We start from the raw sequence: 26418 nt of genomic DNA on the forward strand, positions 1-26418 counted from the left end.
AAAGTTCCTATATCTTTCCATCACTTGCTCCTCAGCCCAGGGTCATATGATTGGCTGAGCCTAGATCATGTGCCTGAATTCCAGCTGCAAGGGAGGCTGGAAGAGCAAGCGTGTGGCATGTTCAGCTCTAAAGTGTGAGGTAGGTAAAGAATTCCCAAACATAAGAAAGTGGTTCAAATGCTGAGCATCCAAAAAATGACAAGTGTGTACTAAGGAAGAAAACCAGGAACCAGGTCATAAGGCCCTTAGCACGGTTAATGAGTTTAGACTTCATCCTGATGGCAATGGGAGCCATTGAAGGTATTAAGCAGGAATAACCTGATTGGATTTGCATTCCTGGAAGATCATTCTGGATCCTGGAGGATGATCTCTGGGCAAGAGAGGCTGGAGGATGACCAGTAATCAGTCTGTTGTAAGACTTTGGGCCAGAAATGATTCAATTTTTGAGACAGCGCTCAATGCAGAATAAAGCAGCCCCTACCAATCCCAGGATGACTCATTTGGATGTGAACTTGTTGAAAGCCTTATGAAAGTCTGAATATATTATCTCTATTAGTTCCTCTTTATGCACATGCATGAGGAGTCAGTCTTCTTAATAATTCCTTATCCTTGTATGACAGCCCTTCCCCTCTCTGGAACAATATTGCTTCCCTAATAGGCTGGTTTGTTTAAGTACTGTGTCTTTTTACCCTTTATTATGGATCCTGCCTGGAGAAGAAGATTACATTTGTGCTCTGATTGAAATCCCGTTGGGTTCAGTCCCTGATTTATTTTCCTTTTTATTTTTTCTCGTTCCCAGTGGCACCTGACACAGTCTTCTCATAACTTAGGAGAGATACAGAGTATTGATTATCTCTACATTCTTTACGATCATTAATAGGGTATTTGAAGAGATTAGAGATCTGTATAGGAAACTGTCTTGATCAAATATGCATGATTAAAAAATGTGGACAGCACTTTAAAATGAGTAAAGATATATTCAAAGGTTCTGAATTTTCAAAGCTTCCACTGCCACTTTCTACCTTTGTGTGAACAAATACAGTTTTATCATGTTTCCTTTAGAGGATCCATTTGTACCTATAACTATGATTGTAATACTTCCAATAGTTTCCCCTCTGGCTGCCTTGATTACTGCCATTTCTCCAGCTGAGACAGGGACTCCTCCTTCTGCTGATACACACTGAGCCTGGACAGACACTGAGCCGTGTCATCCAACTGCAGACTCTTCATCATCCCAAGACAGCGCAGGGTGCATCGATCTCATTGCCAAGCTTCAGGGTTTAAAGAATTAAAGTCAAAATGAAAGTCTGACATCCGACCTCTGAATGTCCCTGGAGAGGGATGGCTGGTGAAACATCTGAGATTTCTGCAGCAAACCTAGCACTAGAGTTCAAGTTCATTTTCCCCATAATTACAAGGAGTAGCACCTTATCTGTTTTGAGTCAATTCTTTACTTCTATCACTAATTGCATTTAAGTCATTCATCTCTTATTTAAAAATTAGGCTCTGAAAAGATCTTGGGGGTCTGGAAGGAGGCAACTGGCTGAGGCTGCTCCAGAAATTAACATAGGAGAGACTCGGGGCTGCAATCTGATATGGAATTGTTGTGGGTGGGAGAAGGTGGTTGGGGACCTCTCTTGAAACTACATTTGCACAGTTAAGCGCATTTTTTTCTACTTACATTATATGTTTCATAGCAATTAAAAACGCAAAGTTTTCTGAAGAGGGTTTTATTCATACTTTGAGAGGGAGTCAGCATCAAAGAGTATTATTATTTTATATGGAGTGGCGTGGGTGAGGGTAGATGGAGATCGAGGTGGTCAGTTACCCTGAAGCCACGTAATAGAAGTTGGATAAGCAGCTTCTCTCCAAAATCATGCTCTGCAGAGGGGGTGGCACAGATGTGATTTGGTCCCATCAGGGCAGTTGGGAGGAGACAGCAATGCAGGCCGCAAGGAGAATGAACTCCTGTTGGTCTGCAGGTATGGGGGATGATTTGTTTCCTGAACCACTGGGGTGGAGGAGCCTGTGTCCTATTGAGTTCTAGTAGGACACTGACCGTCAGGTCTCCTCTGCGTTGATCAAACGCTTATTGAGCCCTGGTCATTTACTAAGCACTGAGAATACTAATATGAAGAAGATATAGCTCCTTTTTGGAGGAACCACCAGTGGAGAAAAACAATTACAGAAGCCAACACTTACTAAACTTTTACTTGTGTTCTAGGCACTGAGCTAACATAAGGGCTGTTACACGCCTCCCAGCACATCTTAAAAATCCCCATTATGCAGATGAGATTTAGAGGAGTTAAATAATTTGCTTGAGTCCACTAGCTAATAAGGGCTGAGATAAAACTTAAATCTGGGCAGCCTGGCTCCAGAGGGCATGTCTGTGACTATTCTTTGAAAGGGATGAAAACGGATGCTGTGGGGAGTCCAGTACTGAGAAAGGATACCTAATCCAGCCTGGAGGGTTTAAGAGACGGCGCCTTTGAGAGTAGAGACTCCCACTTGCACTTTTAGTTTTTCTGGCACATTCACAGGTATTCAGAATGTTAGAACTGGAATGATCTTGAAAGATCTAGTCTCAGAACCTAATTCTATAGGAAAAGTTTGGACAGGAGAAAGCACTTTCCAGCTCTTCAGGAAACCCTGCTAATTTGAGGACTAGGGTTCTAGGTTTTGATTAAGAATTACTGCTCTGATTGCCCACATCACCTGTTCGTGATTAGAAATGAGACTGTTGAGACAACTGCCAGCGAACCTCCTTGCCTCATACAAACAGAAGACTTGAAGAGCCGTTTTAATAAGAATGTGTTTGGAGAGAAATTAGGCAGATGCTTGGAGCATTTTCTGTGGAAAGCAAGCATCAGCAGATTTGTGTCTTCTTGGGGCTGTGAGGGTGAAGATGTTCAATTCAAACCCAACACCTCGCACATTATTCTTGTTGAATTTCCACAACAAGGTGTCTGCGGTGGGCACCAGCTATTGCTCACTGTCACTCACTCCTCCTTTCTTTCCTTTTGGTAGAACCCCGATTTGGTGGAAGTGCCTTTATCTCAGGAGAGGTGGGCATGACCCCAGCCCCAGGAAATGAATCCAGGATTGGTCTAAGCCTGGGCATGTGACCCAGTTCTGTGCGGTAGACTAATCTGCTGGACAGGGCCTCCTTTCCTGCATAGGAAGAAAACATTCTCTAAGGAGAAATCCTTCTGTCCCTTCACTCTTTTGCTTTCCTCCCTTCCTGTGACCTAGAACATGGATGTGAGGCCTAGAAATGGAATGAAGACAATATACCAAGAACAGTGGAGCAGAAAACCAGAATGAACTTGGGTCCAGGATAACTTCTGGTTGTCATTGTCCCCATCCTGTCCTGCCAACTGCAGACTTCTTTCATGAGATAAAGTCCTAGTTGTTAAGCTACTGTTAGATTTGCAGTTCCTTACAGCTGAATTCACTCTTAATTGATACCATGTCCTTTCATTAAGAGAAGTAGTATCATAAACTACATCTGTCCTTCAGATTTTAATTTTATTCATAGGATCCAAAATAAAGGCAGCAAATGCTCATGAATGAGCAAACCGCCCCATTTGTTAAACTTCTCTTCCAGGGACTGTCTAGAACCGCATACACTTGCTTTCGACAAGGTATCCCTGTTAATAGTGCTATAGTGGGTTGTATCGAAGCTTCTGATATAATTTTAGCTTTAAAAAACCTGGAGTAGGCTAATTAGAGTCCCAAAGGCCCACATGATTAGGCAAGATGCCTCCAGGAAAAGCTCTGTCACTAGTCATATGTGAACTACTTATATCAAAGCCACTTCAGATTCTATCTTAACTTTCATTTTAATTGAGCTATTAATATGCACTGTTGAGATCTTAAATTGAACTTCAATATGGTTTTCTTGTTTTAAGACCTAAAAGATGACAAAAATGAGGCAATACTTCTAAATTTTCCACACTTTGGGCTTCTGTTATTTACTGTAGTAGAAGGGTCCATGCCTTCCTCTTCAGCTAAATGCTAGTTTTAATTTAGGGACAAGGACCTTGGCTTACTCATTCTAATGTCTCCTACAGTAGGTGGCACAATGGCCTCCCTAAGGCAGCAACTAATAAGCATTCACTGAGTCATAATAGCAATGAAAAACAATAACGATGATAGCTACTATTCACCTCTGCTCCCGATGTGCCCCAAGCAGTGAGGGTGCCTTCAGTGCCTGGCCACGTTTAACCTGTACCAAATCCCTGTGAAATAAATCATTTCCTTCTTTCAAATGACGAAAGTGAGGCTTAGAGAGGTTAAGTCACTTGCTCAAACTCACTCAGCTATGAAAGCACCATCTGGATTCCAGAGTCTGGATTCCCTATGAAGTAGGTACTATCATTATCCACAGTTTATAGCTGAGGAAACAGAGGCTCAGAGAGGTTAAATAACTTGTTCAGGGTTACACAGCTAATAAGTGGTAGAGCCTAGCTTTGAACCCCGGCAATCTGGCTCCAGCATCTGTTCTCAACTATGCACTCCACTGACTCACAAAAGGATAAATACCTCAGATGTGTGATGCAATGGTATACAGTTGATTATATCAAATTGAGGGCTAGCTGATTGCTAAATGTAAGGAAGAAGTTTAAATGTCAGCTCTCAAGCCTCTTTTTTTTTATGTTTCATTTTAGTAGTAAAATATCTTTCCAGAAGGACAAAATTTCCCTCAAACCCAGGAGTGATAACGCTTTCATCACTCTGGGAAATCACAACACAGAAACTGCACATTAACTTTTACCTTGTAAATAGTTTACATCTCGGCCTTAGGTTTCCTAATTGCCCTCTGTTCCCCACTGCACTCTCCCTGTGCCCGCCCTGGGCACCAAAGCTCATGCTTTCTGGTGGGAGGCAGGGGCCCTCCCCACCACTGCTTGGCAGCCTGCTTTTCCTCCTGGATAATCCCTCACAATACACCTGCTCCGTCTCATCCCGCTCCATGTTTACTGGAACACTGGGAGCTCTGGGGATGTTTTCCATCTTCCTTCCATCAGGGTAGGAAGCCCTGATTTATCAGGACCAGGATCTGAGGTTGGAAACAGAGAGCGTTTTGGAAACTGATTTTAAGGTAGTTTCTAACACAGTGGTCCTCAGCCTTGCCTGTGCATTGGAATCACCTGAAGAGTTTCAAAAAAATTCTCCTTTGGGTTCCATCCGCAGCATTTCTAGTTTAGTTGGTCTGAGGTATACCCTGGGCACGTGGAGTTTTAGAAGCTACCAGGAGATCCAATGTGCAGCTGAGGTTCAGAACCACTGTGTCTAGAGGAGGGTTTCTCAACCTCAGCACTACTGACATCCAGCACTGGATAATTCTTTGTTGTGGGAGACTGTCCTGTGCATTGTAGGATGTTTACCAGCATCCCTAGCCTTCATCTACTAGATACTGGTAGCACCCTCCCTGGCTGTGACACCAAAAATGTCTCCAGACTTTGCCAGATGTCATTAGGTGGGAGGAGGGTGCAAAAATCACTGCTGTTGAGAACCGTTGGTCTAGAGCCATTGTTACTAGCTTGAGCTGTCAGAGAAGTCTCTCAAAAAGAAGGAAAGGCTGGCTTCTATTACACTTCCTCTAACAGGAAAATATATAAGGATGCCATGGGATCTGGTAGAAAACCCTCCTGTTGTTGGAGGAAACCTAATCAGGGGGACTTTTTCTTCAAATTCTATATTTCTAAGCAAAGAGAAGGTATATTTCTTGAGGAGCATGGCAGAGGAAGGTATCTATGGGAAAAGGGAATTAAGGAAATGATACAGATCTTTATAGCAGATCTGAAGCACAACAGAAGGAAACTAAATCTTTTTTAATTAGGGTGAACGGCCTGGCCTGGGTGAAATATTGTCTCCTGCTGATGAGTTGCTGCCAGCGTGGGGAGATAAAGTACACGGGCTTCGATGCTAAATGGATGTAAACCCAGAACGCTGCCTTAGCTCTAGGAAGACTTTGCCACCAAACTGATGACAGAGTGAACTGAAGTGGGCGAGAGTCTAGGTACGTGTGTGGACTAGGGTTAGAATGAGCTCATTATAGGAAGGCTGGAGTCTGGGAATAAAATATTTTAGTGATTGTTTTGTTTGGGGTTATTCGAGGCAAGAGCCCAGGAAGCACCATGGGAGAGTGGGGAAGTGAGGAGGAAGGAAGCTGACAATGGGGCCGTGATCAGTACTTGCCACCAGCGGCAGTGGAGCTCAATCCCTCTGCAAGTTGCAGGGAGCCAGGGCCAAATGCAAGCCTCAGAGGTTTAGGGCAAGAGAGCTGGAGTGTTTATCCACTAATTCCCATTTGTCATTGTTTGAGGGCTGTTCAATCCTCAGCACTTTTGCAGGTTCTGGTTTGGGCCTCAGGCAGAGTTCCTGTGTGGTGCTGGCAATTGGAAGGGCCGGTCAGCTCTGGATGGTGGTGCCGATGGAATATAGGTGGGCCCCTGGCAACTTCTGCTACAGTGGTCAATTTTAAAATTTATTAAAAGGTATTAACTGCTTCACTAGTTAACAATGTTTAATTTTTAAGAAAGACTTCTTTATATTAAGGAACATTGGGAAGGCACACCAACTTTTGTCACCTTCAAAGACAACTTCACATTGTTTGAGACTATGAAGTACCACTGCCAGAAACCCAGCAGTAGTCCCAGCCCTGTCCTCTACTCCTCTTTCCCTCATCCCTTACATCCATCCACTAACAGGTTCCTTCAGGTCTACTCTAAAACATTCAGGAACGTGTCCACTCTGTCTCTGCTGCCACCTCATCAGTCCAAGACAATGTTGTCTTTCGCCTGGACTATTGCAATGGCTGGCTCCTAGCTCCCCATATCTACCCTTCTTTCAGTTCCTTGAACCACAAGGCTTTTCCTCCTCCCCACCCCACCCTGGCCCAACCCTACTCTTCCAATGACTTGCTCCTTCCTATTCTTTAGGTCTGGCTAAATGTCACTTCTTCATTGAAGACCTTCTCTAAGGAAAGATCTCCCCAGCCCACCTGTTATTCCCATCTCAGTTTCTGGTTGTTTTCTTGGCATGTTTCACAGTTTGTAATTACTTTGCTTGTTATTTCATCTGCCTCCCTCACTAGAATGTAACCTCTGTAAGGGCAGGGACCACATCTATCTTCTTGACCACCCATATCCCTTGTAGGGTTGCCAGATTTAGCAAATAAAAATACAGGCTTCCCAATTAAATTTTTTATGAATAATTTTTTAGTATAAGTATGTCCAAATATTGTATAGGACATACTTATACTAAAAATTATTCACTTTATCTGAAATTCAAATTTAACTAGGAAGCTTGTATTTTATCTGGCAACTCTAGTTGCTCGGCCCTGACACATAGCTGACTCTCACTACATATTGTTACATAAAAACTTGGTAGCAGCATATCAAAATTGCTACCGCGCAAAAAGTGGGGGAAATGTGCTAAAACTATAGACCCAACAAATATCAATTCCCATTCCTTTCTGTTCTGATTTGCCTGTCTTCTCACTCCAGGAGAATCAACTCACCAAAGTCTGGTGTAGCCTCGTACTCTGGGAGGGAGGTCAACCTTAGGAAGGGAGCTGTCAGGAGCAGCTTTCCTACACAGCACCGCCTCGGTTTTGTTGTGGCTCTGTGCTCGGACCTTGATCTTCTTCGGCCCTGATCTTCCCAGATTGTGAGCTCGCTAAGGGGAGAGACGACTTCTTCCTTTTCAATCATTCATCCCCAGTGTCTTGCTCTGGAGTCGGCACATAGTAAGGACTCAGTGCATGGTTACCGAATGAACTGACAAATGAGTGAATAGTAAGGTGACTAACTGTCCTGGTTTGACTAGGACTGAGGGGTTTCCTGGGATATGGGGCTTTTAGTGCAAAAATCTCGACAGTTGGTTACTCTCAGTGAATGATGCTAACTCCTGGTGGCTGGGCTTCTTGTCCATTATCACCATATTTGCTGTTACATGACTACCAAGATTAGACAACTTACTGGCCTGGCTGCCCATCTGTTTTAGGATGACACTGGATGTCTGGAGATCTGCTGACTGTGCCCCCCTCTCCCAGCCCCCACCCCATGCTTCCCTATACCTGGATTGACTCCTGGGACCTTAGCCTTGGCTTCAGCCTCAGCTCGTGGTCCTTATGTTGACCTTTCCTTCCTTGTGGTTTGGTCTTGTGGTCTGTGATAGCCATCCTGAACTTGTGCTCCTAGAATAAAGGCACTCAGACTAAATACATGTGAAGGGATCCTGGTCTCAGTCCAATCTCATGGACCCCCAGTCGTGGCTGATACAGGTCTGTCTCAGCAAGACCTGATTATGACCAACTGCCACTTCCACAGAACACCAGCAAGTTTTTATTAAGTAATTAAGCTGACTGTGAAAAAGTAAGTTCTCATTTTAGCCAATCCCCTCCCCTAATATTGCTAGAGAGTGTGAGATTCTAAAGGAATCCACACAAATCCCATTCTCAATTAAGGTAGCAATGCTCCAGTCTCAAATAGGTCCTGCTGGATTCCTGGAATTGGGGGTGAAGTGGCTCTTGAGAGGTTCCCAGCACTTGTAGTAGTTCTCGTCCAAACAGTTAGAGGTCTTGAGCCCCCACTTGGTGACGGCCATACTTAGAGATGACTCAAACATAAATGCCTGTAGGAAATAAGGATGAGGACAAGAAAGAAGTGAGGTGGATAATAAAACACCTTTGATTAGATGTCAAGAGAGAAGATGTAGGTAGGCAGAATCTTTGAGCAATAAATCACAAGTGCTAGCACAGTGAGAAGAGCAGGCTCAAGCCTTGGGTTCCGGTTCTGCCCTACCACTTATAAGCTGCTGATCCCTTGTGCAAGACCCTTAACTTCTCTGAGCCTCAAGTTTCATTCTATAAAATGCAATTGAGCATGCAAGCCTCACATTGTCCTTGTAGCACTACGGAGCTCAATTTGCTAGATCCAAGGGCAGAGGTGGGAGAGTCCTAGGAACATTCATCTTCTCAGGGACCATCACTTACCGTGGCCATGTCCTTGTGAGAGAGGTCGTACTCCCCATTTTGCAGAGGAGGAAACTAAGGCTCAGAGCTGGGAAATGATTTGTCTAAGGTGACGGTAGCAAAAAGTGGCAGAGCTGAGATTTGAGCTTTTCTTTCTCAAGAGTGATCAAGAGATGGGCTGGAAAAAGGAAAAAGAAGAAAAGAGGGAGTGAGGAGGAGGAGGAGGAGGAGGCAGGAAACGGCTGTAGCACTTTTAGAAGCCCTATCCCAGAGGATCTGAATGGTGGGTGACCGCTGTGCTCAGGAGGTTTTTGTCTACAACAGAAAGAATATGCAAGTGCTCTGTGCATCCTAGACATTCCAGCTGCACAGATTGCTGATTTTCCTACTGACAGTGGCTTTAAAAAAAAAAAAAAGAAACAAATAAAACCTTACAATTCTATGTACTCACACTGTTGGGAATTTAAAAAATATAGGTAGACAAAAGGAAGATAAAAATTCTCTTGTGCTTTTCAACTCAGAGAACCCACGTTAATATTTGGGTGTCTAGTATACATTAACTTCCTTTTGCCTAAAACAATGGAGATGCCTGCGCCTGCCTACCTTCCCATAACAGGATTGATGTGAGGACCGGATGAGATCATATGGAAGTGCTGTACACATTATAAAGTGCTCTTCAGACATAAGGGTCATTATTATGGCCATTGTTGTTGTTGTAGTCTCTTTGCTGACTGCTTCTTAGGAGACTTGCTGTCTGACTGGAGTAACAAAATCCCCATCTCAGTTGAATTTCGAAGACAGTATTGTATAAAGTTAATTTATTCCAAACTGGAATAAGAATAAGGCGTACAGATGGGCCTGGGTCCAAATTACATAATGGGAAATAGTAAGAAAGACCCAAAGTTAGCTCTAGGTAAAGTGTTGGACCCTCTGCCATCAGGTGGTCTGGGCTCCCTGGCTACCCAGGGCTCCCATCCCTCTAACCCCCTACATAGGAGAGCTCTTTCTTGCTAGTGCTGCAGGCCCTAGACATTTCCCAAAGCCTTGCTTCTCATAGAAACAGCCCTGTCCTGTGCCTCAGTGCTGCAGAACACTGCTCCCTGGTAACACTGACCATCCAAAGCCAAGCTGGGCACCCAAGGTTGCTGAGTGCCAACTCTGGGGTAGCCTGTGCACCTGCAGGAAGCTTTGGAGGCAAGAGCTTAACTGAGATTATCAAATGACATCTCATAGAGACATAGGGGTTCTACAGAAACTCTGCAGAAGCCCTTGCAAGGGGAAACAGGGCCGAGGTCAAGCAGACTCTGCACCCTCCCCCTGTAGATCGGCTCCATCACCTCTGCTCCTGGAGTCAGGACTGAAAGCAAATTGCATTGGCCAGAGACAGATAAAGCTCCCCGCTTAGGTAGTTTGCAAGCTGGGCATGGAGGCAGGCAGGTCTGTGCTATTGATTTTAAAGTCAGGTAGCCTTGAAGGCACTTGTTTAAAAATGTAAGGCAAATTTGCATATGATTTGGCATAAAATTACTCCTTGTGGTCCATAAACTCTACCTCCAAGAATGCAAAGATAAAATAAAATTAAGTACCGCAGCCAACTGCAATTGTGTTCAGCCTCAGCGTTCACAGCCTGACACAGGGGGAATACCAAACAGGTTTTCAATCCCATCAGTTTCATCCCATGCCAAAGGAGAGCAAAAGAAAATGAGAAAAGGGCTGAGAACTGCTGCTCACAAGCCCTGACGATAGTGAGGCAAAGGCTTCTTGACTTTCCTTGGCTTGAGAAACTGGCTGAAGGTGACACCCTGCGTCGCCTGCTACTGTGGCCCAGAGGATTATTTCCTAAAGCAGGAAGTGACTCTGAGACGGAGCATGTATATACAGGGCTGCATACAGATAAGGGAAGACCCTCCCACATGGTATTAATAATATCCCCTTACATGTGCTGGACAGTCTGTTAGGTTAAATCACAGCCACTACTGGGTTGGATACCATACCTGTTCTACGGATGGAGAAAATGAAGCACAGAGAAGTTAAGTGACTTGCTCAAGGTCACACGGGAACAAAGAGCTGGGATTTGAACTCAGATTTGTCTCCAAACCCAAAGCTCTTTCTACTCTACCACATCAGGAGCCTAGTGTGCACACAGTGGTATGTCCATACACACACAGGAACATACACACACAGACTCCTCTTCTGTGACTTCAGAGAAATAAAAAATAGCCACTCCTCCCAACAAGGTTGAGGAGCCCAGAGGCCACCAGAGCGTGGCATTTAATTTGCTTACCAAGGTGCCATCAGCAACCCTCTCCGGTGCCAGCTTGGCTCTGCTGGCCTTCTCAAAGCAGTCAGCGTCAGGCCCGTGGGGGGTCATTGAGCTGTGCAGGCTGCCTCCCCCTGGCAGGAACCCACCTTCCTTTGCCTCGTAGCGACCTTTGATGAGTCCCATGAATTCACTCATGCAGTTCCCTGGGAAGATTGAAACAGTATTATTTTTATTATCCAGGGCAAGACCTAGAAAACACCAAGACCTCTCAAGCATTATTTCCACAGAATGCCAAGAAGACAGGAAAATCTGATAAATTTTATAGGATTAATAAAGAACACAGATAGATAGGAAAACATCCACGAAACATTCATTAGTGTGGAATCCTTGGTAGGCAAAGCTCTACTCTATGGCCACGTGGATGATCAGAGGTCTTAAACTCCACTGCCTGAAGGAAATTATGCTAGATCTAAAGAAAATCAGGGCCTAGACAAGAATTTTAATAATAATTAAAATGCAAATCATAATAAACAGCTCATATACTCCATCATCTAGGCTTACAAGCCCCATATCAAAACTATTTTTTTCCAGATCTGAATCTCTTCCCAAATTGTACCACAGTTGTACATGGCATCACCATATTTCTGGTTCCCAATCTAGAAAACTGAAGTGGGGTGTGTGTGTGTGGATGGAAGGGTAATGGAATGGAAAGAACCCTGGACTTGGAGTCGATTATCAGATGACAATTTGTGTGAAAGGATCTTAGTATCTGTAAAAACCAGTCCATAAATGCCATATATGCTAACAAATATTATCTTCTATATCTGAATCCGATATCTTTTTCTAAAACCTCTCTTAGATTCATTCTTTTCTTTCTTCTTCCATTGACATTCTTTCTATAGAATCCTAAACTCTTAAAATTGAAAGGGATCCCTACTTCTACTCAATATAGACGAAATTTCTATATCATTCCTGACATATTGGCTCCTGGGCTCTGCCTGCATGCCTCCTGTGAACGGAAGCTCTCTACTCAACAAAGAAACCTATCATATTATTGAAGAGCTCTGGGTGTTAGAAAGTTCTCTCATGTTAAATAGAAATTTGCTTTCATATAAGTTAAATACATTGGTCCTAGTTGTGGTTTCTGGAATAAACAAAATTTGACAAGAATCACCATGTTCCCATTCTTTCAATCTTATGTTTCTATTGCAAGAAAGCTCTTTATCAGAATAGCAACACATTTAGAGCAAGAATTAAAGAAATATAACACCTGAGTAAATTTAACTGTCTTTCAGTGCATCTACCCATCTATCCATCCATCCATTCACCTGTCCATTCCCCACCCCATCCATCTGCCTATCCATTCATCCAACATATCTAATTGGACATTGTGCTAAATACTCTGATAAAGATGAGTAAGAAATAGCCTGTCTAAAGTCATTCCTAGTCTGTCCCATGAGAGTGCTGAGTGAGCAAACCATGGACAGAGGAGAGATATGGCATTGGTAACCCTTGCAAAGACAAACATTTGACATGATAAATGCCCCTCCCCTCTTCCTTGCATACAAAGTATAACCAAGTGCCGAAATACTTCTGCAATTAACTAAGTAGCCATCCCTATCCTGCCCAGAAAACAAAATGCTGTTGCAGGCTCCTACAAAAAAGGTAAGACCCAGATCATAGCTCTACTTGCTTCTTCATAAAACAGAAATAGAGGAAAAGAAATCACTGTAAGCATCAAGTGTCTATATTTTAAAAGCAGTTCTCATGACTGAAACATACTGTCACGTTCCTCAATCTAGTATGTGTCCTCAGGGTCACCTTCATGGTTTAATTTTAAGAAGACAGCAAGACAGAATTCAGCTTTGATCTCAATATGAATTTAGGTAGCAATGAGTTTGGTGTGACATTTCTACATCATTTTCCATATTTCAAAGGACAGTGGGAGGGCAGACCTTGCCTTTCTGATTAATGCTGAATCCAGTTGACTAAGGTACATTAAGATTACTGGAGGCAATATTTCTACAGAAATAATTCTCCACTTCTCCTATAAAGTCACATCAAAGTAGAAAGATTTTGATTATTGCTATGGCAATATTTTTAATATCTCTGGTAGAAATAATTTCTAACTTGGGGTTCTGTGGTTTTTCCAACTAAGTTAGGGCAATCATACTTTTCTGAGATCTTATCTATCCTGAGCCAAATTTACTGGGGAGTCTTTTAAAAAATTGTAAGAGGCATATCACAAGGCCATTTGTTTCAGGCAGCCTGAACTACAAACCAAAATCAATGAGTGGGTTGAGAGCTGTGTCCCAGTAGCAGACTTGTCCAAGTCAGGATGCTCTGTTGTCCCTGGCCCTGGGTGGGGAGACAAACCCAGGCCAGCGTTTCTCAACATGTGGTCTGCAGACCTCCTGCAACAGAACCCCTGACTTGCTAGTTCAAAATGCAGATTCTGAGGTTCCACCTCAAAACCAACTAGTTATACTCTCTGAGAGTGGATCTTGGGAATAAATTTTTTTTTAAAAAAAGCATTCTAAGTGATTTTGGTATCCCCTAATGTTCTGAAAGTGTGGCCCCTGGAAGAGTAGCATCAGCATCACGTGAAAATTGTTACAAATGTAAATTCTCAGGCCCCATCCTGGACCTACTGAAGCAGAAAGTCTGAGGGGGGCCCAGGAATCTGTGTTTTAAAAAGCCCTCTAAGTGATTCTGACACATACTAAGATTTGAGAACCACTGCCTCAGGCACACAGGGCAACCTCAATACAAGAGCTATGTGAAATAGTGAATTACCAAGGACTAGCATATGAGGCACAGGCTATAAACAAGAGCGAGTCTCTCTCATGACAGCAGGCCCTCTAGGGGACTAACTTCCAGGAGGAGAACAGCGAGGGCCTGTGATGGGCTTGACACTCTTCAGAAAGGACATAGTTTGTTACGACTCTATTCACAAAGTATCTGCTGTCTTTGTGGTGGTAATTGATTGTGTCCTTTTCTCCACCATAAGGGTGTCACCTGAAAAAGGCGATGCTGGAATTTGACCATGAAGAGGCCTTCTTCCATCCTGAGGGCCTTGCTTCCCTGTCCTCTGCAAATGCTTAAATTGCCCCTTCAACACACTGTTGTGTCCTGTTGAGCCCTGGTAGCTGGTACATAGAGAGAGGGGCCTCAGATAGACAGAAGACCCTGAGGTTACCTAAGGAAAGGGGTTTGTTTTTTAGAATGTTCCAGCTGAAGTGCACCTCAGAGTCTTTCCAGAACTCCATGTACAAAAATGCAATCTCCAGGAATTGGAATTGCACACTGACCTTTAGCTTGGATTTACAGCCAGCTCCTGCACAATTAAAAATACCAACCTCATTGAGCACAGCCATGAAGTACCGTATTCATTTTTGGTGATGCATTCACTTATTAAATAAATATTTATTAGATGCATGTCATGTACTGGACACTGCGCTAGGTACATCAGTCAGTGGTCATGACTGTCTGCTCTGGCAACAGACTGCCTTGAGTTGGATCCTGCCTCCGCCACTTAACTAGCTGTGAAGCCTTCAACAACTTACTTAATCCTTCTTGTCTCAGTTTCATCTTCTGAAGAAGAAAGGGGACAATGAAACCACCTATCTCTTAACAACCGTTATGAGGATCAAATGAGTTAATACTTTTCAAGAACTTAAAGCCATAGAAAATGGTCAAGAATTATTACCTATTAGTAATAATATTATTAATAAAGTAAAAATAGTAGATTTGGTAAGTTCTATTCTAGGCAACAAATGCTCTGCGGAAACTGCTTCCAGAATGGAATCCATCCCCTAGTGTGTTTGCTTTACCCTGCCAAAATAATTGGAGAAGGCACATTTTCTGCCTCTTAAACCAGACTTAAGTAATGAGCTTTCCCAAAACAACAAACTCACCAACAACATCCCACCGTTCTTCTCCTCCCAAAAGAAGCATCTGAAATGTAAAGAAACTTCTTGCTTCACACTTTACCAGCCTTTCTGCCTCTCTCCAGGGCCAGAGGAACTGGGTATTAGGCATTACACAGTATTTCCTTTTCAGAGTCAACACATCACTGCCATCCTCACAGAAGATGTGGTATTTAAGCAACTTAAAGTCTAGGTCTCAAGTGGCAGGATCCTGAACTCCACCCTGGGCAGAATTTTCCAGAAATACCTCCAGCGGTATTCTGGATGGGTAATGCTCACTGCTTTGCTGTTTCTTTGGTTTCCAAATGCAGCTTGGTAAAAGAGAGACTTACTATGGTAATAAGGAGGCCTGAAGGTCTTGTCAGCAACCCCCCATCGAGGTGGGAAGATGACAAAATCAGCGATGGCCACTCCAGGGCGGACAGACTTGGCAGTCAATACTGTGAAAATGGATGGGTCCTGTGAAAGCACAAGGAGAGATAACACATGAGGAAAAGGAGGTAACTGGACAATGACACACATGTCACCCACACATGAAGGGGTTTTCAAGTGACACTCTAATTTCTGATCAAACAACACAGGCCAGGCTAAGAAGTCTGGGCTTGTAATCGAGGTGCAGTAATCACTCATCTGACTTTCCCCTCTTGCTGTGCTTGAAGCGAAATGAATTAACACCAGCTAAGAGGATTCTGAGTGGCTTTTTCACCCTGCTGAGTCCCCATTTCATGTAAGTACTACCCCGTGGGTCTGAGAACCTGTGGGACCTGCCTCCCAACCTCAGGTCAGGGTGACCAGAGCTGCGATGTGCTGCAGAAAGCTCTTGGCAGAAGTGATGCTCAAAGGAAGGTGGAAATAGAAATAAAATGATATCCAAGTTTTGGCACAGATGTAGAAAGTGCTTCTCTTTGGGGGAATCACAGAGACTCCAGATGGTATGCTCATTGGTTTCTTGCCCTTGTATGACTCTCAGGTCTATAATACACCACTTACATCATTAGTTTGGGTGGTGGTAATGTAGAAGGGAATAGGCTGAGGGACAATGTTATGATTTTAAAAGAACTTCAGAATCCTTTAGTGGAAAGACTGAGATTCAATTTAATCGAAATCAATAGTCATGCTTGCTTTCAGATGCCAGGATGCGTCTAGAACTCAAAGATGAGTGAGATCTATTCCTTGATCTTTTAGCATGACTGGTGGTAGCGTGTGTCGGGGGAAGTGAAGGGGTAATAAAACAGGGGCACGGACAACTCATCACAGCACGATGCCATGGGCGATCTAGCTTTATAGATGGAGATCCAAGGGAGTGTGGAGAGTGCCCACCTCTACCTGAGAGGATCAGAGAAGGCTTCAAAGAGGAGGTGATATTTGAGGTAGGTCCTGAAGAATGGAAGGAGAAAGAAAAAAAAGGACATGAGGGAGGGAGTAAGGAAAGAAGGAAAGAAAGAAAGAAAGGAAAAGGCATTTTAAGTACAGAAAAAAGGAAAGACATCAAAATGCACAGAGATTTTGTTAAGAGGCAAGAAAGCTAAGGCCCGGGGTGCATTGGCAAAGGGAGAGGGGCAAGAGGTGGTACTGGAAAATGAGTCCAGGGCCAGATGGCGAAGAGCATCGGATACCACGCTTCAGAGCTCAGACTTAATTCCAAACCACGGGGAACCTGCAAAGGTTTTCAAATGCAGTGGTAGAGTGATCAGATCTGAATTTTGGAAAAACAACTATAGCAGCGGTACAGAGGAGACGGAACCTATGTAAATATGAGTCAAAAACCACCCTTGTTGCTGTGAGAGTTAACACTTCCTCATCTGTCATGAGAAATGATCTGAAACTGTTAAAGAAGAGGTAGTGAGGCTCAAATCAAACTGATTCTACCAGTGTCTCAGGATCCTTTTTCATACTGTTTGGGGCTTGGTGCCTCGTTTTCTTTTCCCTTTTGGTTTTATTAAGAGTTGCTGCTCTTCAGAAAGGTAGTTTTGTCCCCCCAGAGACAAGCTGAACTGGCGCAGAGTAATCTTTCTCTCTCTGGTTCTTCGGCTTCTGCTCCAATTACCCCTCCTGCTTGTAGGTTAAGTTCATCTATTATGAACTAGTCTGCAAAGTGAAGTTTCCCCCAGGGTCTCAGAACTAGCACTTTATCACCAATATGGGGCTTTGGAGGCCTGCACTGTAGACAGGGACCTATTTGTGGCTTCTGAATTGAGTGAAAAATATGACCAAGTTCATATTCTGGAATTTCTTTGCTTTAAACTCAAGCCCTGAACATCAGGAGGAACTTTAGAAAAGGGCCGTCTGCTCCACAACTGCTAAAACAGCCGAGAGTGGCGGCACTGGACTACGCAGCTGGAGCAAGCAGACTCTTGATATGGGTGAGCAGGTCAGAGAAATTTCCAAATCCAGAAACGTTCCTTTCTCATCACCCATCTCTAACATTAGCTGTTGTTTTTCTTTTTGGGATACATTTTCCATGAAGAAACTAAGTTCTTAACCATTTAGGAGAGTTACTAAATTGTGTTGAGCGTCTGGCTCGGCTCTTGTACTAGCTATGTTGTTTACTCCTTCGCCAAAGTCTTGCTGCAGGTGATTCAAATTCCTATCAGCTCAACGACAAATGACTGTATCTAGAGCTTCCAAGGGTGACACTGGAAATGTTAAATCTGTGAATGTCAGGGGTCTACTGTAGATCCCTCCCACCCAAGTGTTCCCCTATCCCCAGGGCCCCTCCATGGTCCAGACTTACCGCGTGGTCAAAAGCCACTGAGTTGATGACCATGAAGTTCTCCAAGTTGTACTTGTAGGGTGTATAGTTCCCGTGCCAGGCCACAACATTGAACGGGGAGACATCCTGATCACAACAATAGCAGGAAATGGTGATCTTAGCACCTAAGGCTTTTGTAGCTGTGATTCCACAGTTTGTACTTGGAATTACTGCCTCTTTTTTGATTTGATCTTGTCCTCATAATTTAATAAGACCATCCTTTGGGAGAAGTATAACCCTGAATCATTTTGTAGTTGCTTCATACATCCTCAAACTGTCCCTTGCAAAGCCACTAACCCTATTTTTCCAGTTTATAAACTGCAGCTGCCTCTGATCACACGTGCAGCAGAAGCACAACACATTCTCCAAGGAGTGCCTTTTTAACACAATTGTGAGAATCTGTGGATGCAGCAGTTCTCAATCTGGGCCACCGTCTGGGTTTCCTGGTGCAGAGGGCAGGCACTTGCTCTGACTGCTTTCCAGGTAATTGCTGCCTAGAGGAGCTTCTGGTAGACCTAGTGCCTGGGACGGTGAGTGCAGGAGGGCAAGAAGGTCTCCAAGAGTTCCAGCCCCAAGGGCTGGAGATTTCAGAGCAATCCTAAGGTGATGCTTCTTGGGCCTGCCCTGGGGTAGGAGAGGATCAGTGTTCTGTTATAGGAAGGTAGTCCTCACCGCAGTTATGGGTCTGTTCTGGAAACAGAATTCAATTCAGAATGTTCTAGAGACTTTACTGAAGGGACCACTCACAGAGGTGTGATTAGGTTTAAGTGAACTGACTCGAGATGGTGAGGTATCTGAGCCTAGCAACAAAGGGAAGACATTGCCATTCTTAGACCTGTGAGATATGGGAAGGAAATGTTGTTGTAAGACTCCAGCAAGAGCTAGAACCATGAAGAAGGGGGCTGCCCCATGGTGTGCTGGTAAATATTTAACAACTAACTCTGGAAAAAAAAAAAAAAAGCTCTGATTTACAGCATTTGTTGATTTCTGGAGTATAAATACTCTTACTATGATCATTTTTGAGGTACCTATGTGATGTCACTGAACACAAACCTGGGAAGAGATGTGTATATCAGCCCTTGCAAGCCAGTATGAACTCGCTCCAACACACCACTGGGGCTACCTAGCAGGGTCAGAGATCACGGAGGGATGCATTCCCAAACAGGGAAGAAGCAGGAGAAGAAAAATCCTGACTTGTCTTTCCTCCTGCCCTCCGATTTTCTGTGAGGACCTCCCTCTGGTTGAACCCCACCAAAAGCCAGCTGGCTAGGGAGGCTGGGTGATATGGTCCATATAGGTCAATCTCCCAGGGCACAGCTCCTGGTAGAGAAGGGAGAATGGATCAGTGGGAACTCACACAGAGAATAACCAGCACAGGGTCCACTTGGAAAGTGGAAACCCATGGCTGCCTTTAGAATAGTGGTTCTCTATCAACTGTATGTCAAAAACTAATATGGGGAACATGCTTAAAATGTAGATTTTGATGCAGATTTCCACACCCCAACCCCAGAGGTTATCATTGGTTTTTTTTTTTTTTTGGTAACACCTGTTGCCAATCTTCCTCTTTTTGCTCAGGGAAGAGTGGCCCTGAACTAACATCTGAGCCAATCTTCCTCTATTTTTCATGTGGGACACCAGCACAGCATGGCTTGATGAGTGGTGTAGGTCCACACCTGGGATCCAAACCTGCAAACCTGCGCTGCCAAAGCAGAGCAGACTGAACTTAACTACTACATCACTGAGCCGGCCCCATGAGAGGTTATCATTTTTGCCAGGTGGAAGTAGCATCTAACCCTCCCTATGAATTTCTGATGTAAACAGTCCTGAACCACATTTTGAGAATCTTGGCCCAGTGAGTGTGAGGTTGACAATGTGTCAATGAGGGTGACAATTAACCCTCATGGGTTAATTTTAAGTGCCAAACTAGTTGGCCTCTGCTTTTTAGCATACTTTCTAAGTGCTGTCCAAGGAATATAACATGGGTTGGCAAAATATAAGCAATAAGTCAAGTGAGCAAACATAAAGCAGACAAATAATGGTAAACAGTAGAAATCTTTGGATAATTTTTGTTATATTATTACTTTGTGCTAACATATTACATATTCAGTATATTGAGTAATAATATAATGTATATGCCTTTGCTTATCTTCTGAGTTTACCAGGATGGTGGTATAAACCAAATCAAACTAATTAACTGAGTTCTACTTGTTTTGTATCAATCATTGCTTGTATTTGAAATATGGTAGCCATTGGTGAATATAAATCTTGGATGATCTGCTCATTAACTTGTTTCCCTTTTCAGAATATATTACCCTGCCTGTATATTATGTTTTCCACGCCATTTATAGAGACCTACATATTGCCAGGATTTTCAGTGCTTGGTGAGTAGAAAGAGCATGACCTTTGGGGTCAGACAAATATGGGTTCAAATGCTGGTTCTGCCATTTACTGTGACATTTGGTAAATTATTTGTCACTACTTGGCCCATTTTCATGACTACAAATAAGGCAAATAAGGCACTATTTGCCTTATTTGTGGTACCTTAGTGATACGGTAAAGATAAAAGAAATATAATATGGGTAAAGTACTTAACATTGGCCTTGGAGGTCAGTAGGTACTCAATAACTATTCACTCCCTCCTTTGCCTACCGACCCTCTTACTTTACCTGTTTAGCAGCAAATAGCTTTCCCTGGTATTTGTTAATCACGGTGTAGCCACCTGGTACTTGGCGATCTTCATACCAGGCAACAGGTATCAAGAAATCACGAGGATTGGCCAAGCCATTGGCTCCTAGAACACAGTGACCCAAATGTCTTTTAGATACTTCTGAAATCATACAGGAAAGATGCCCATGGCTGCACTAAGAGAAAGGGCTTTCTTCCACATCAAGAGCCACCCCACAATTTGCTTTCATTGTTCAAAGACCCATTGAATTCCCAGTCTTGTATCTTTCCAGGAAGACCCAAGGAATTTGGTCAGAAAAAAGTCATGAAAATCATCATTATCATTGCAAGCATCACCTCCTAAAGTTGTAAAGTGAATATGGTTTATAAAGCCACTTTACATGCATTATCTCATCACTACAGGGGAGGGGAGGAGAAGAGAAGAAGAGACTATAAAAGAGGAAAAGGGAAGATATGGTAGAATACTAGACCTTTTTTTCCAGGAAAACACTGATGACTCTAGAATTCATCTACAGTCCTTGATCTACAGTCCTTGAGAAAGGAGGGGTCCATACTGTTGCCCAGACTCGCTTCTACTCCTCAGACAGAACTCAGAATCAATCCATGTCTGTAAAACAGCTTTCCAGCCTGACAAATCTGTCTGCCACTCAGGGAAAAACTATTCAGATCTTGCCAGCTTACCTCTACTTAGGAGCAAGTGTTCCTCCAGAGAAAGAAAATAAATCAAAAGACCAAAAATGAGAAGCGTAAGTGCAAAAACATAATTTAACTCTGAGAGGAGAGACCTGGGGAGTGTTTTATTTCCAGATCCTAGGGTTAAAAAATATAAGCCCCCAGCTGGTTAGTAAATTATATATATTTTCCAGAGGGTACGTGTTCCACGGAACCTGGAGGCTATGCTGACTGCAGAGCAGCAGGAAGCCAGACCCAAGTGGGAAGAGCGGGTGGTGAGCGGATGACAGACGGCCCACCATGGCTCCAGCTGCTTCTCTCCTGCCTCCCACCTTCCTCTGACTATTTGGATCCCCCCAGGGGAGTGACCAGAAGGCACATGCTGGCCTGTCCCTGTTTTGCTCTAAAAAAGCTGTTGACAAGGAAGGGAAGAACTGGGAGGTGTGGCCACCACTTTTAGCAAACATGCCAAAGACAAAACCAAGGGCCGATTTTTCTAACCACTCCTTGCACTCCAAGAGATGTTTTCAGAACAACCCCTCCTACCACCTTCATTTCTCTCCTGCACCTCCTGCTCCAGCTTGCCAGAAGAATCGGGGGTGGGGGGACCTTGGTTCACTTTTGAAAGTTTTAATCTGCATCATGGAGGCTGTGGTTTCTGGCTCTCTCATGGCCTTGAATGATGTACCTTTTCTGACTGTTAAATGTGTAGTTTTGCAGCGTGTGCTCAGTAGGCGTGTGAAGTTCATAGACTACATGTCTCTCAGTCTGTTTCCCCTTTCCATAGGAATATATCCCCTGCCATTTTTGTGGTTTCCCCCACTTTATTGTCTATATACAACCTATTGACTTAAGAAAATGATATCTCTCCCATTCACAAAGCTTATTCCCACTTGTATGCTTCTCCATTAGCTGCCTCTTTCCTCTTTCTTTTTCTTCAACTTTTCTTCAAGAATTAGTTAAATATCTCTTCTGTGAAGCTATTTCTGGTGACTTGGCCCACAGTGACCCAAGTTTTTACATCCTTTAGGGCATACACTGTAACAACCACAAATCTATTAGATACTGTCTTGTTCTCCAATGGCCTATATACTATTCTAGAGAGAAATTTATAACGGGTTGCCTTCGGTCATTTTCTGTTATGCCTGTACTTCATGGAAGCAGTTTGTGTTACCCCTGATGAGGTTTCTGTCATTACCCTCAGCACAACAAGGGTGCTGAGATGAGCTGAAGTATTGATGCACTGATGAGCTAATTAATGAAGATTTCATTTCATCAGTCGGACAGCCATACTGATGAAGCCCCTGAACTTAGATGTCTGAAAAAAATGCCTGGAATTGCTCAGAGAGCTTCAATAGGTTTCTGAAATTCTCAACTATACTTGATCTAGAGAAGAAGTTGTCTAGAGAGAAAAGTTGAAGTTTGAGTGAGATAATGAGGGGAGAAGGATGTTTAACTTTCATGCAATTATCTGTCTTCTATATCTCAAGCCAGGCTTAGGGGCTTGTAGTGAAGATTTACCAATTGGTCCCAGGTCAGGCAACTCAAAGTGGACGCCGTAGACCTCCAGGATGTAGCCCCTGGTCTCCTCGAAGACATCTATGCTGAACCGCATTCCTCTCTGGAACAGGAAGCAGACATTGGTGTGCCCTCCCAAATCCCAAATAAAGAAGCTGCCCCAGAGCCACAGCCGGCCCTACATGCATGAGTAAAGCCGTAATCTGTTGAACTATGTTTGAGAGGTGACCAACTCAAAGATGAGTTAGAAAGAATAATTTAACTCCTACTCACATCTGTGATGCACACCAATTCTAGTCTATTCTCTCACTGGGTTCAGACATAACAGTACCCTGATTTAGCCAAATTTTTAAGAAATCCATCTTCACTGCCCTCCACCCCCATCCAGTGTCTTATCCAGAGTGTCCTTAAATATTTAGGAAAGCAAATTGACAATGCTCTTTCCTTGGTGATTGTGTGCTATTTTAAAACAAAGCAGGCACCCAAGCCTGCTCACCCCTCTATGTAATTCAAACTCCCTCCCCATTGCCCAGACATGACAGAGGAATTTTAAAGTTGGAAAATTTTGGAGTTAGTAGCAGCTGCAACATCTGATTGCTCCCAAATTAGGGAGAAGCAGGGAGAAGGGAATACAACACCAACCTGAATGACGCAGATCTCGTTGGGCTGCACAAGCATCTTGCCAAACTCAGTGTAAATGAGAAGTTTCCCTTTTTGAGGAACTAACAAAAAAGACAGGGCAGCCGTGAGCAACTCTTTTCATGAAAGAACCACTTCATGAAGAGTAAAAGGCTTAAGGGCTGCATTTACTTTTCCATTCCAAATGAAAAGAGCTTTATTGAGTCTCAGGTGGGAAAACATATATCCTGACAACTTAGGTTAGCTATTTGACTAGAAGAATGTGAAGGAAAAAACTGACTCTGCCATTTTCTTGGTTACCAGGTCAGGAGCTTGTATATGCACAATTCTGTAAATTAACCCAAAAGGGCCACAGAAATAGCACGGAAAATCACCTATTTCTGATAGTTCCAGTAGGAGGCTGGCATTTGCACGTCTAATGTCTGCAACAAAATGGTCACTCCAAAATATTGGTACTAAAACCATCCAAAAGAATAGGCAGACGAGAAATCTCTAATAGACATTCCATTTTAGATAGTCTCATGAAAATTTGTATTTAAATTGCAGATATCAATGACAGATGGTCTTTTCTTGGGTGAGTTTGAAGGCAAATTGAGTTGTCTTAGGTTAATCACATGTTGGTATTACTCTTCGTTTCTTTTCAGCTGCCCAGATCTCCCTTATCAGAAAGGCCGAGCAGAAATGGGCAGAGACAGAGGGACCAGGACAGAGAGTAGGGGCTTTAGGTACACTGAGAATCTTTTCCAGACCACCAACTGCCTTTAGACCTCAGTCTGTATATTGCACGAAACAAGACAAATAGAAAGATGAAGGAAAATAATACATATAAAATTAAAAAGCAGCTTGTGACTAGGGATCAGTAAACAGTGAAGGGGTCTGAAATCTTCAAAACTTACCAATCAAGAAGTCCCCATCTGAATTGCAAAAACATCTGAAACATATAGAATAATTCCTGTGATTTTCTATTTTAACACTGTCCAGACAAATTAGTTTCCTTCACAATTTATTTTTCAGTATCCACTACGTGCCAGGCTTAGTGCTGGGTATAACAAGGTGACCAAAATGACCCAATTTCTTCCCTCAAGGACCTTAGAGTCTAGTAGGAAGTCAGATAGCAGTCAAACAATTACAGCACTATATCATCGCAAACCATAATGGCACTGTGAAAGTCAAGTTCAGAGGAATGAAAGAATGATGGAGCTGATCTAGTCTAAAGGCTTCCCTGAAGAAGGTACATTTAACCTGAGATCAGAAGGAATCATCTAGGCAAGGGTTTGGGGAGGTGAGAGAACATTCCAGGCAGAAGGAAAGGCACGTGCAAATACTCTGAGGCAGGAGGACATGTGGCAGGTTGAAGGAACTGAATGAAGCCTAGTGTGGCTCAGGTAGAGAGAGAGGAAGTGCTTGCTGTGAGGGTGTACTCAAAGGGATATCTCCAGTGCCTTGCTAGGGGTGTGATCTTGGCCCTGATTCATGGCTCAGAGAAGTTAAATGACTTGCCCAAGATCACTCAGCCAGGAAGAGTGGATTGGGCTTTGGACACAATGGTCTGGTTCCAGAGGTGGTGTGCAAAACCACCATGCTGTTCTGCTTCTCAAAGAAAAGGCAACAATGCCATTTACATATAGTTTCCTGATTTTAAAAAAATCTAGGGGCCAGCCCGGTGGTGCAGCAGTTAAGTGCACACATTCCACTTCTCAGCGGCCTGGTGTTCGCCAGTTCGGATCCCAGGTGCAGATATGGCACTGCTTGGCAAAAGACATACTGTGGTAGGCGTCCCACATATAAAGTAGAGGAAGATGGGCAAGGATGTTGGCTCAGGGCCAGTCTTCCTCAGCGAAAAGAGGAGGGTTGGCAGTAGTTAGCTCAGGGCTAATCTTCCTCAAAAAAAAAAAACAAAAAACCTAATAAGCTCCTCTATTTAGGAACTTTAAGCTTACACAAAGTTATTAGCTGAAGCCAAAGTCTGTCAGTTTGACCTGTCACCAACAGGTGGCCCTAAAGGCTGCTCATGCAGTGTGACTTTGGACTCAAAAACAGCCCTGGGGAGCCTTAGAAATTAAGGATATTCTGACCCAAACCTGGATAAAGTCAAAATGCCACTTGCACCACTCCTGCTTTCCTGTCCCCATTGTCCCTTTTCTATTTGCATTGCTATGTGACATTCTTGTTTATGTCACAGGAGTCAGTCAAGATAGAAATGCTCACTTATTATTATTAATAAATGTATATCAACATTGGTTTGTGGAAAAAATAACAACAACAACAACCACAACCACAACAACAACCCAGCCTTCGCCCTCTGGCCAACAGCTCTTGGGGAATGGGGATGTCCTGACCAGCACTGAGCCACTTACCTATCCTCCATGGAGACGTTGCAGAGGAAAATGTGGATGGCAAGTCCATTGTTAGACCTGATGTCCCCAGCACCACACAAGGTATGCAGGCCCTGGGAGAGACCCACAGGAGAGGGAAGGGTGAATGTGAGTGGTGTCCGAGACGCCAGCCCTCCTCCTGGTCCCTGAGAGCATGAGGCAAGGTTCCACTAGGGTCTTGCCTTTGGGGCCAGTGGGACATTTGGGATCCAGGCTGCCTCTGGTGATCCTCGAATTTACTGACTCATGTTTGGTAGGTGGTGGCTCACCCTAGTTGCTAGCCATGGCCCTAGATTTTAGGACCATCAGATGTCCTCACAGAACATCAATTCGTTACTTGGCGTTTTATCTGTTTGGTGTTTAAGATCAACCTGAAGGAGAATTTCCTTTCGAGGTAAAATCAGGCACCTAGGAGACTTGGAGAGGAAGGTTGCAGCATTAGAGACCAGTGAATACTCCTCACATACACCCCACTATGTGGGCAGCCCTCTGCTTATGAATAGGGTCAGTCCTAACCTCTGATAATCTCTGATAATCTCTAATAATTGAATAGCGCAGAGGAAAGCATTCTGACCAACCATAATCCTCTCTGCTGATAATCC

At 43.6% G+C, this 26418-nt stretch overlaps 1 protein-coding gene across 1 annotated transcript in view; it reads right to left on the bottom strand.

Moving 5' to 3' along the window:
* Positions 1–7103: 7103 nt before the first annotated feature.
* HGD (homogentisate 1,2-dioxygenase) overlaps positions 7104–26418 on the bottom strand; it is a 45285-nt gene continuing 25970 nt past the window's right edge. Inside the window, exons 6-14 of the mRNA XM_044771520.2 lie at positions 25799–25890; positions 24338–24372; positions 23445–23524; positions 22806–22905; positions 20594–20718; positions 17910–18014; positions 15508–15634; positions 11268–11449; positions 7104–8643 (exon numbers count right to left, since the gene is read on the bottom strand). Of these exons, the coding sequence (XP_044627455.2) occupies positions 8494–8643; positions 11268–11449; positions 15508–15634; positions 17910–18014; positions 20594–20718; positions 22806–22905; positions 23445–23524; positions 24338–24372; positions 25799–25890 (996 nt within the window). The 3' untranslated portion in view covers positions 7104–8493. The remainder of the gene's footprint in view (positions 8644–11267; positions 11450–15507; positions 15635–17909; positions 18015–20593; positions 20719–22805; positions 22906–23444; positions 23525–24337; positions 24373–25798; positions 25891–26418) is intronic.

The sequence above is a fragment of the Equus asinus genome, chromosome 5 (genome assembly GCF_041296235.1).
Source record: "Equus asinus isolate D_3611 breed Donkey chromosome 5, EquAss-T2T_v2, whole genome shotgun sequence".
Lineage (NCBI taxonomy): Eukaryota > Metazoa > Chordata > Mammalia > Perissodactyla > Equidae > Equus > Equus asinus.